Here is a 12453-nt window from a genome sequence, read left to right on the forward strand (position 1 = left end):
CAGCATTGTTTATCTCCTAGAAGGGCGTTAATTTCGACTCTCCATGAAACTTGCCTAACCAGTACCATGCCTTTTCAGGCAACAGCATCTGACTGCATCTGATCGGTCTTCATTAATAAGCATAAAAGTGAGGATAAATTGAAGACTGAAGTGCTACCATTTACCAGGACTTTTAATGCTTACTTTAATAAGTCGACATGCCTACCGTGTCTTCAAAATTGGTCCAAAAATTTGATTTTAGGGACAAACAATTTAAAGCTTAACTTAAGTGAGCGAGAGCAGATTCTCTATTTCTAACTTCAAACTGCAATAGTGTCGTGTGTGAGTGATTAGAAATTAGACTTGCATCTGCAAAATCTGGGAAGGGAAAGTCGTGTTGAAGTTGCGCCCTGGCATCTTGGGTCAGGAGTCCTCCTTGTCGTGCAATAACGGATGACAGGTAACACCTAAGGCTGCCTATTTGAGGAAGAGTCAAACCCACGTGATAAGTTAATTGTTTTTTCAACTCTCAGTTTTGGTAAAAAAATCACTTAGGTGCTCCACCATTGTACATCCACTGGATGTGCTGGCCTCCGGTCACTTGATAGCACAATCCGAGATGTAATTTATAGACGCATCCTAAGTGTTGGAAAACCTGGCCCTGCATCGTAAGTGAAATGCTTTTGCACGAAATGATTCTATCTTTACACCAAGTGGGATGTCTATCCAGTTCAACTATTTTAAAACATTCAACTTTTCTGTAAGGAATTAATAGTTATGACTCAGGTAGACTTAAGTGGGAAGAAATATGGCAGCATTTGTCCGGAATTCAAGGCAAAGCATGCATTTTCATCCTCATTTTATAGTTTGCCTTCCAATTTCTCTTCATGCCTTTGTTTGCTGCATCAAAGTGGATTGAAATAAAGCATCATTGATAAATATGCCGCCGAATCCCACAAACTCTTCTATAATCGAATTGGATAAATTCAAAAATCTTTTGAAATAGAGGACAGAGTTTCGCTCAGAGGAGTTCATTTAAAAGGAGTACCAACTAAACCGTCAACATTGTTGACCTTGAGGTAAGCATTTTAATTTCAATCAGTAAAAGTATTTTGCTGGGAAGGTAAATTAGTGGGCTTATTAAAAATGGGTTATGATGGATCATGCGACATTCTTGATTAAAGGCAAAAGTATTAATCCTAACATTACCCCAAACAAGAGTGTGAATTTATGGAAAATGTGTTTATCCAATTATAGCGACCCGTGGCTTCCCTGAAAACGAACGAGGACGAGAGAATACTCAGGCAGAATGTGTAATATCAACATGCAGTAGGAATTGAGGCTACTGACACCGCCCGAAGGCTGACCCACCCGGCGAAGGTGCATTGGTGGAACAGGTAAGTAAAACCTTTACCGAAACCACGATTAGAACAAGCAATGTAAGCATTACAAAATCATTTGTACCATTCTTGTACTTATAGGGGTATTTGCCAGAAATAATAGCACTTTATTTATTCATCTGTTAAATCTTTTTTAGCATTGTGCAAGTTCGATTTGTACAATTACTACTAGTGTCACCGTTACACCCCTATTGTTTTAATGTTCCTTTCAGGGAGGAGGCGGGGATACGAATCGAACCTCGTAACAGGGTCGACGCCCTTCAAGTTTACCAGGAGTTTGTATGTAAGAATGGGAGCCATTTTGGAACAAACAGGAAAGGATAAAGGAAGTCTAGCCTAATCTAGATGTATAGCCCAGGGAGAAGAAGGGCGCGATGCGACAACGTCGGCTTGGACCAGTTTTGAGGCTTCTGGAAGATCGGGGCCACCCAGAGTTGTGAGCTTCACCAACTGACCTAGCGAGTTGGTCTTTGCATCGCAGAGCTTCTCAACCAAAGTGGGAGGTCCGACTCCATGTCTGAACTGGACCGTTACCCAGCTAGAGACCTTGTTTGAAAGACAGCCAATGAAGCCACGTCCCGCCAGAAGTTGAAGGTTCTTAGCGTATTCTTTATCGTCCTCGTCAGCTTTTTGGAAACGGAGGAAAAAATCTCTGACAAGGGATCGTTCTTCCAGATCGATGACAAGTTGAGCCAATTTATCGCAGCATTGACCAATGTCGGTATCATGGGTGATGCCGCCATCGACTGCGGCCAAAAATAGACCATGGGGAGAGCGCAGAGAATGAGGGGTATTCTTTGGCACTGAGGATAAAAATAGGGGTTGAATTTAGCTGTTTTTAGCCAGTGTTCGAAGTTTATGTCATTTCTGGAAGAAGGAGGTCGGCTGGCGCTGCCACCAGTGTAGAACGAGGCTTGTGCTTGTGCTACTCGTACTCTTGGAACAACCAGGTTGGTTTGATTTCGACGTATTTATTGGAGGAAGTGAATAGGCAAAAGTAGTGCAGAGTTTAGGGTGGGGGTGAGGATCCGTAACCTCCCTGAGGCTTGCAGGCCATTCACTCTGTCACCAGATTCGATTCGTATCCCCGCCCCCTCTCTAAAAGGAACATTAAACAATATAAGTGCTGCATATCTGATCCAAAGTGAGGTCAGCTTTCCTATTATTTGCACTGGCCCTCTAGCCTCCATGATTCGACTACCACACTGCCGGCCAAAGTGTTCCATTTTTGCCATTCCTGTCAATAACCAACCAGCTTCTTCAGCATATCTACAGTTTAGTCTTACCTAGATCCATGTCTTATAATGCCTGTAGAAAGTCCTGAAGACGCTGGACTGATAACAGAGGAAAATGCGTCTAATCCAAATTGATAAAAGTCATGGTTCGTCTAGATGGCAGACTTAATCGGCACAAAAGAGCATATACTGATGGGTGGAGAGTCAGAATAAAAGGATGAGAATAAAAGCTTTTAGCTTTGGCAGAGTATGGAATATTATGTCATCAGTTACTTCTACTAATGAACAGAGCGAGAAGCGGTGTGAATGACCTGATTTGTACCTTTCTCCTATTCCATAAATCTGAATGCCATTTGGAGAGGGGTCTAAGCAAAGTTGACATGCCACAATAGTAAAACTGAGCCTCGGTCCGGTGAAGTCACCTAATGTCTCTCATCAGACAGCCTCGCCGCCTCTGTCATTGGCCCGATTGGCATTTGGCTTGCATTTTCGATATGGCGCAGACAGTGGAATCCTACAATGAAATGTTCAGGGAGGACCTGCGTCAGAAAATAGAGGAATCGGCGAGTTTCAGCATTAAAGGTGGAATTGTACGTCTTCCCATTGATAAGCGTAACACTTTGCCTCCTTCATTTGAAACAAATATGGAAACATTTTTATGAATTAAAGGGTGTTTTTTAAAAGAGAAAACAGTTAAAAGTGGTTTTGACAGCATGGCAACACAATCAAACTGGATGCCCGGGTCTGGAGGAACAGAGTAAAGCACCACTGAGTTTGACGCATTCTACTGTAAACGGTAACACGAATGAGAATACGAACACTGGAAATAAGAAAAAGAACTGCTTTAGTTGTTTTTACAAAAACAAATTAGTTTTTGAATGTAAGAATAGGAGCCAAGTGTAATATTTTGTGCAAAAATTGCTAAAAAATAGAAGGAAAATTTTTACAAAATCTAGTCGGTACTTTTGACAACAAGCAAAATTAAATATTTTCAAAGTCTTTACAGTTTTCAAAGCGCTAGGAAATGGCATTGTATTTTTTCTGATTTTCCTGGGTATTTCTATTTATTCTAAAACGGAAACGTCTTTATTACTCAATAAAGCACCGCATTATTTATGCAAGAAATGCAACTCAAGGGGGTTCCTGTCATTGTCCGTTACCTTGGCATTTCTGGGATGACTGATCAGTGATGTCTTCACTGCACAGATTGCACGATGACACCAAGATGGCATCTGTAACCACGGTAGCTAGAGTGGATGGTTAACCACAAGAAGTAAACTCATTCCTTCAGCAATCCTTGCCTTCAAATTGGAATAAAAATAGGACAGTTAACTGCTTATTGGCATTAACAACTGCTACGCATGAGTGTTTTGGAACAAAGTCTGGCTCTAGTTAGACCTCAACTAAAGGATTTAAGCGATTAGACCACAGGAAACGAGTTTTTGAACGTCAACAACTTATTGGGCACCATTACAGCGTCCACCAGTCACCCATTTCCCGACGGTGACGGCGAGGGAGTGGCTAATATCTGTGGTCGGTGGGCGGACGGGGTTAGCTGATGTGCGGGTGGATAATGGGAGTGGTGACTGTACTTTGGTGGCCATTTAGAGCTTAAAACGCTGTGGCTGTCTGACAGGGCTGAGGACATGGCCAAACTGGGTGTCTTTGCACGATCGTTCCACTTGAGTGGGGGGAGTTTGTGAGGTGACGACCACACGCTGAATGTGGAGTTTCATGTCCATAAAAAAGTAGCCTTTTGTGTTTTAAACAGTTCGTCCTGCGAGAAGGTAAACAATGAGGGTATACTTGACTGACACCTTTTTCTTATTGAATAGGACCCGCCATGAATCGGGAGAATTATCCTTCATCGTAAAGGTGATGCCGTTTTGAAAGATTCCCTGACTCGTGGTGAACCATTATTTTTCCATTTCCGTAAAGAAGGGAGCACACAATTATTTTTTAAACACAGGTAGCAACTAAATCGGGATTTCGTTTGTTTATTTGGTGGAAGAGGCGTAAGGTGATAGTTGTTTGTTTAGCTCTCAGTCTTGGTAAGGCCCACTTAGCTGTTTCGCCATTGTACCTTCACTGGGCCGCCTGGTCTTCAAGTCATGTGTCATATCTTCTGTCCTCTTTTGGGAAGTCTCGGGACAATAAAACAAGTGGAGATCATTCATACTCTTTGCTCCATCTTTCTTTTTTGGATTACTACCTTCAGGCTACTGATTTAAAATTCTTCTCTAAATTTTTAAGTATCACCTAGCTTCAACGAAATGTTACAATCAAATTATTTAGCACTTTATCACCTCCAAATCGACGGTTTTTGGTGGAAAACACGAATAACGAGGTACGAGGTGGTTTCCACCGCGCAGCCTGGCCTTTGTGTCATGCCAACAGCTCCAAAACAATTTGTCATGTTTTCTGTAGTCTTTTTGGAAGTCTCAAGAGGATACAATGAGCGAAGATACTTCACCTTTTTTGATCCATCTTTCTGTTTTTGAATTTTTACTACAGACTGCTTACTTAGAATTTCCCTCAAAATATTTAAGTATTATTTACCTTCAACGAAATGTTACCACCGAATTATTTTACACTTTTCGCCTCCAAATCAACGGTTTTTAGTTGAAAACACGAATAACAAAATGCAAGATGGTTTCCAATATCAGTAATGAAATTTTCTCAGTGAAGATTGATTGAAAGCATAAATTACTTAAGAAGGATGTCATTCATGAAGATGAACTTGACAGACTGCAAAGGTAGAGAAGCCAAACTGGATATATCTTCCCTTTGGTGTTAAAGGTGGCAGAGACCTACAGTAATTCTGTTCGCAGCTTGACGGCACCATCAGACTCAAGATGAAGAATAGGTATTCAAAATCAGCCTTTTTGAGAAAAATGATTTTTTGTTTGGAAACATTTAGTAATCATGCTTAGGAGTCTTTTTCCCTCAGTAATTTGTGCTGAGTTCACAAATTTGCATCATTTTTGTAAATAAGTCGTTTTACAATTTTTCTGCATCCCACATTCTGCTTCCAAATATTGCTTGTTATATCTACTAACCGCCGACAATGCATACCTAGCACCCGGACACATAATACTCGGGCAGAATATGTATTGTTGAGACTCGGAAGGGCTTGGGGCTACTGACCTAGCCTTGAGATTAGGCCATTTGGCGAAGTTACAATGGCGGAGCACCTAATTGGTTCCTTTACCAAAACCAAGAGTTAAACCATCAACCAAGGGATAGCATATGCCTCTTCGAGTATTATCTCACCTTTATTCTTCAAGAAAATCTCAGGACCTTTCAGTGACTATTTTCACCTTTAAATTCTCGCTGAGCGTACTACCGGCCAATCGAGGTGACTGAACCAGAGTGAGATTTTGTGGACGGTGTAGAATCAACACGCCAAAAGGCAGGCGCTAGGACAGACGGCGTTCCAGCAATTGCGAATAACTACTTTCCACGTCTTAAATGAAGATAGTAGAAAGGTGTTTTGCTTTTAAGCTTTGTGGATTCTGTAACTTTCGTTTCGCTGGGTTTTAATTTTAAAATACTAAAAAGGATTGCCAAGTTCGCGAAACAAACGTTTATGAAAAAATGGAATGTGTTTTTCTAAAACAACGAAATATTTTATCCCAGTTAATTTGGAATAATTTTAAGAAGAGAGAAAGAAAATCCATTTTTCCTACGTTGCAAATGCTATTTTTGTTTAGACTACGCTTGGCTCAAATTTTTTATTCGGTGGAGGCCGAACATATTTGCTTGAACTTGGCATCACCTTCCACAGGAACGTAAATTCGATTGAAATTGTAAATTGTGAACCACCCCTTCCTCCAGTATGTGTGGAAGTGGTGGCCAACTCGTAAACGCCATCAATTTGTCCACCTTGCTGAATGTATGTGAAATGATAAAGGTCCTATTCTTTTAAAGCTTAAATAAGTCCTGCGGAGTTCCGCTCGAAATTCTTGTTAGAATAAGGAAAGTTATTTGGACGGTTTGTCACCATTTTTGCCTCTGCGGTATTCTTTGCAGTTTCATCTGTTATCAAACAAAGCCTGGGTTTAGGTCTAAGTGAGTGATGAAGTTTCAGAATAATTTGGTGCTGGTTCTGAATATTTATGCAAGTAAAATTTGTATCTGTATCTAAATAATAAGGTGCCAAAACAACTCTGTAAATGGGTATTCGAATAGGCAAAACTTTCCCTTCTTTAGCTTTGTTTCATCCCCATTTCATTGATGAGTCGTTTATTATTCATGAAAATAGGGATTATTATTAGGGTGGACACACGTATTTGCAATGCTTGTATCGGACAAGATCAATCCAAGCTTGACGACAACAACTTTAAATGCAATGGTACACAGGCCTGATGGTTACATCATCATCACTGGAACCACTACATCTGCGGACTGCCAAAGTCACTTGTGAACCGCTTTAGCCTGATGCATCATTCATGAAACGCAGTTAAAATATTCGGAAGACATGTACCGTGGTATTTAAACTCACAACCGAACGGATACATAGAGTTGAGCTAAAACAACTGCAATCGTTCTTTGCATTACTCTCCTCCATTTAGTGTCCACTTTCTTGCGGCTACTTAGTAAACGTAGACTCTAGACCTAAAAGCAATTGGTGTCGACTTGCCTTGGACCAACTCTCCAGACTAGGAAACTCATCTCATTTACACTTTTACAATGGATTATTCGTGAATACTGCATCACTCACGGGAAGCGTTGTTCAGCACCGTACGCCGTCCCAAGAACACACTCAAAACCACTTGTGCGTGTGGTGCAGGCTAGCAATGGCTGGAGTGGAGATTTGTTCAAGTTCTCAAAAGTGTTAAGAAAGGGTTTCACCTGACACTACTGCTTGTAATAACACTGGAGTACAGTCGTTACTCATTCCCGTATGATTTGAAGTTGCCACTTGACTTGACAGACTTTGGCAATAAGGAAGTATAAACAGGTTGTCCTTCATCCTTCTTACTGTAAAATGTGTGATAAATTGTGTTTAAATGCTGAAGGCACTTGGAATGAGGGTGTTTTTGCAATAGGTTAGTTATTTGTTTAGCTCTCGGTTTTGGTAGGGGAACCACGTAAGTGCTCCGCCATTGTACCTCCGCCGAGTGGCCTGACCTTCATGCCATGCCAGTAACCCGAAGTCTTACTGCATGTGTATTTCATATTTATTCGTCCCAAGTAGTGGCTTCCTTCGCCTTCAAATAAGTCTTGAAACACTGCATTTCATTTATTGTCCCCTTGATGGATGACTCAATCTCCTTTTGACAATTGTAAAGTTAATAATCAGAGGGCTCTTTGCATAATTTTACTAGTTAGATGTTGCATTCCCTACTTTTTAACTCTTTAATAAATTAAAGTGGGTAATTTTGTACGCAGCAATATCTTTTCGTGCACCTGGACAAAAATTAATATTTATCTTGATACGAGTTCAGGAAAGTTCTGTAATCATACTGTCTGCGATGAAGGCATTAGTTGATAAAGTCCCTTTGTTAACATCTAGGATGTTTCACTTCTTTGTTGAGGTGTTGTTATGAGGTTGGCCTTGAAATCAGGCCTGAAATTTTACTGGCCAAGCTCACACCCACGAGATTTGGGAGTCTAGGCAACTCGCCAGGTGATTTTACTTCTTCCTTTAGGGGAGGTCATTTTATTTAGATGGCCAGGGCAGATGGTTCCACCAGCTAATAGAATATCAGACGCTATATTGTGCGCAAAATTTGAGGACTTTAATGGTGCGGATGAATTTACGGTTAATTAAACAAAAATGATTAACGAATCCACAAGGCCCGTGGCAACTGGCTGCTTAAAGTCGAAACAGACTTCTTGCTCCAAGTTAAAAGAATTTGAAATTATTAATTTCCCTTCACACCAGTGTTTCGTACAAGAGCTAATATTGTAAAACTGATCAAAAGGAAAAACTTTGTAATTTAAAATGAAAATTTATAATGGCTTTATATTGTTTACTACTTGTTTCATCCTAGCTGCATTTTGGACCTGGTGGTCCCAAAATGACGTTATCTGCGTCATCTTCGAGAGCATTTGGACACCGTTTGTTAATGATGATGTCTGGGTCGGACCATACCCACTACAATTCACTGCAGTCAGTCATCTCACACACCCTTCATTGTTAGTTCACAGAAGTACATACGATGATCGAAATGCCACTTCACGTCATTCGCCTTTTTGGTTACACATCTCAGCGAACTTACAAATTACAGTATTTGAGCCTATTTAGTGTAATAAAACTGGCAACCGAATATGACATACGATGTTTTGTGGCATCACGAGGCTTCCCCAAAAACGGCAGAAGATATAATACGCGGGTAGAATAGGTACTGTTTGGGTGAGGAGGGGTTTGGGACTGCCAGCGTGGCCGGGTGGCCAGGACACCTGGAGGAGGTACCGTGCTACAGCACCCACGTATCTATTATTATAAAACTTGTTAAAAAGAAACAGTAAAAATTTTTAACTTCTTCATATTGTTAACTACGGGTTTTACTTTAGCTGTCTTTTGAACTCGATGATTCCAACTTGACGTTTTTTTTGCAGCATCTTCGAGAGCATTTGGACACCGTTTACTAATTCGCCTTGGGAGTTGATGTCCAGGTCGGATCGCACCCACCACAAGTTAAAGGAGTCAGTCATCTCACACGCCCTTCATTATTACCTCACAGTAGTACATAGGAAGATTAGACTCCCTTTTTGCCTTCTTCTCCTTTTTAGTCACTCACATCCTCATATTCCCCCATATACCATTGTACGAGGTAAGATTTGCTTACCGTCTTGCAACCACTCACTCATCAATATAATCCAGAGGAAAAACAGTAACGTTATTAAGAAATGGAAGCCATGGGCGGCTAGTTATTAACAAAAACTCAGTGAATATTACACTATGACATCAAGATAGCAGTTAATGACAGAGAGCGGACAACACATAGATAAGTGCACTGTTCACAAATCCTTCTTCTTAAAAAAACATCTACTTCGCAGCGTTTGACATCACTCTTTCAAAGCGGCTGGTGAAAATCTCCTAAGAGGAAGCAACAACGATCATCCTCCAAGTTGGAGACGTTCAATCCCAACGGCATTACCCTGGCATGTAGATTTTGATTAGCCTAACGTTGCATCCAATTTGGAGGTACATTGTGGAAATGTACCAGTGTTGCACTCTTCAAGACTGACTGGCACTTCGTGGAGAGGAGATTCCACCTGTTTGTCCCCAACTCTTTGGACCAACTATATTAGAACGCGTCCAATTAGTAAAGTGTGGAAGAATGCTGTTCAACATCTATTCCTCCAAATCCGAAGTTTTTTAACCGTAAATTCAATTTACAGCCATTTATTCGTGTCATTTGCAGTAGCTCAACAATGGACGCTGAAGAGTCGCTGAGACCTGCTCTCAATACCCATATTGCAGAAACCAAACCCGAAGACATTGTCAAAAGCGGGCACGTCTTCGATAGCCTATCTCTCTTCAGACAGGATCTAATCAGCAAAATATGAATGAATTAGAGTGCCTGGCAAATTGTTGGTACAAATGTCCTGCCTGAGACCACCCAAAAGGGGTTCCATGAAGTATAGATTTCGAAATTCTCAGACTCAAAATGTAGTTTGACAAAAAATTCTTTTTCTGTGAACAAATGGAAACTGCTTAGTTGATAAAACCAGAAATTATGGTAACAAATGCAATTGTGGAGATATAGTAAACTACTGCTTTGAATAAATTATACAAAGTGTAGAGGAACCTAAGGCTCTCAAATATCAGTGCTGCAATTTAATTGCTCTACTTACAAATTTAAAACCGGGAAAAATAGCGCCCTCTAAGGAGACAAATTTGTTACATTATTATTCTGCTCTCTTTAATGGCCGCGATTCGGTTGAATTGTGGGCCGCTGGGAATAAAGTGGGGGAAAGGGTACACTTGGCTGTTTGAATAGAAAACTCCATGGGGATGATCGCAGATGCAACATGGCGTTAACAGTTTCCGGGGATTTTGCGATCGTGTGAATGCAAAAACCAGTCTAGCAGGTGTCGATAAGGAGGGATTTAGGAGGACTATCACCACGGTCGAACAGTAAATTGCAGCAGGTGGAAATGAAATACTCCACTAACCTTGTGAGGCAGTAAAATTACTTCAAACTCTTTCTTTAACTAGGCCAACTCCCAATATGACTTCTACAATAGTGTATTCAAGTCATTTGGCGACCGGACTTATGGAAGGATCTGTGGCTGTGTTATCACTTTTTTATGGACATTACAGGAGAAACTACAAACGGAAATGGTAATGATGGGTAATATTGTTGGTGTACATTCAGTAGTTACCTGTAGCAATCATGAGGCTACACCTCTTTGGTGTCTATCATGAAACATTTTCCACCGAGATCTGTGACTTATATAGCCACCCACAGAAGTTTATGTACACTGCTACTTTGTAGACAATTTAGAAGAGTGTCTGTGGGCAACCTTTTTTTAGAATCATAAAATAACATTAATCAAAGTTCCAACTTTAATGAAGGCGAGGACATTTCAATTCAAAAATTCGCCATAGTATAGCAGGTGCCTTGACCGGAAGGCTTCAAGTAGAGCATCAAAAATGGAAAGAAACTATCTTTACTAAATTGGAGAGAAAGTGAGGAAAAGGAAAATAATTAATGCAATAAACTCTCCAGCCCTCACAGTCAATTCGTCACAGAGGAGACAAAGCGACGCAGCAGTACTTGGACATTAGTGAACAATCTGTTTATAATAAGTTAAAGGATGGTTGGAATTTTCTAGGCTTTGTAAACGTCATCAGTAAGGTCGGTCGGTTTGGCCATAAAATAAATTTCATCCCTTTTGCTGCCTTTTGAATGGTGGGATAGGGACATGGTGTTGAGGAAGTCTTTAGCAATCTCACCCTCCAAGGTTGTCTCCATGACGAAGAAGCCATCGTCTGATCCCAGGTTAGTCAAAACTTACGAGATGAAAAGGCATTTAGTTTTAAGTGGCTTTTTCTCATTCTCAAGTAAGCTGCATTTTCAAAGCGATGATTTTCAACCGAGAGGTTTCAGTTCATTTCTAAAATACTGAGTAAATCTACTTTGTATAGCTATAAGTAAATTACTTTTTTCCTAATCTGCAAAATGCTTCCAAAATAATCAGTTTTTCAATTGTGCAACTTTTACTTTAAGAATTGGGTCTTAAATTTGAGAATGAAAAATTCCATTTCCTTCTACGTTACGAACAAACAACTGCGTAATTTGCGAGGAGATCACGCACGCATTTTACTGCAGAATTTCTTGAAACAAATGCAGGGAACAAGTGGATTCTCTGTAATCAGCATGGCACCAGTAACTTTTGTCCTGACAAGGCAAAATTAATTTTTTTTTAATTTGGCGGGTTTTGAAGAATGAGAGCGTGGAAACAGTAGAAACAGTATCAACTCGTAAATTCAATACTGAATGCTTATGGATGATACCCCTGCAAATTTACAATTATTAAATTTTCCGGTAGGAGAAATAATCACTTATTTTGAGACAAAGAGTTAAGTTGGTAAGGACAAAAAGTCCAAATCCTTTCACAAATCTCTCGGAATATCGCGAATGGGAGTGCGCACAGTCCTAACACATATTCAACCTCTTAACATCTTTAACTCCTCTCTTACTGTTTTGAGGACGAGTTCTGATTTACCTTCTTCACATTCTTCGTAGTCGCGACTGCCGTCGACTAGATGTCAGGTGGGCTCTGTCTCCGTCACAAGTATTATTCAATCAACTCAAGCATGGCTCCTCGAAAACCTTATTCCCCCCCCTTCCCTGTTTTGCATACAAAAAATGGAAGAG

At 40.4% G+C, this 12453-nt stretch overlaps 1 protein-coding gene across 1 annotated transcript; it reads right to left on the minus strand. All coding sequences in view use genetic code 11, as the record gives it.

Moving 5' to 3' along the window:
- Positions 1-1715: 1715 nt before the first annotated feature.
- Positions 1716-2675, minus strand: EGR_03511 (hypothetical protein; the record flags this gene model as incomplete). Its single annotated transcript, XM_024492760.1, has 2 exons — positions 1716-2182; positions 2666-2675. The coding sequence occupies 2 exons, from the start codon at positions 2673-2675 to the stop codon at positions 1716-1718; spliced, it is 477 nt and encodes a 158-aa protein (XP_024352893.1).
- Between the last annotated feature and the right edge of the window lie 9778 nt (positions 2676-12453).

This window comes from Echinococcus granulosus, assembly GCF_000524195.1.
Source record: "Echinococcus granulosus chromosome Unknown EG_S00018, whole genome shotgun sequence".
NCBI lineage: Eukaryota > Metazoa > Platyhelminthes > Cestoda > Cyclophyllidea > Taeniidae > Echinococcus > Echinococcus granulosus.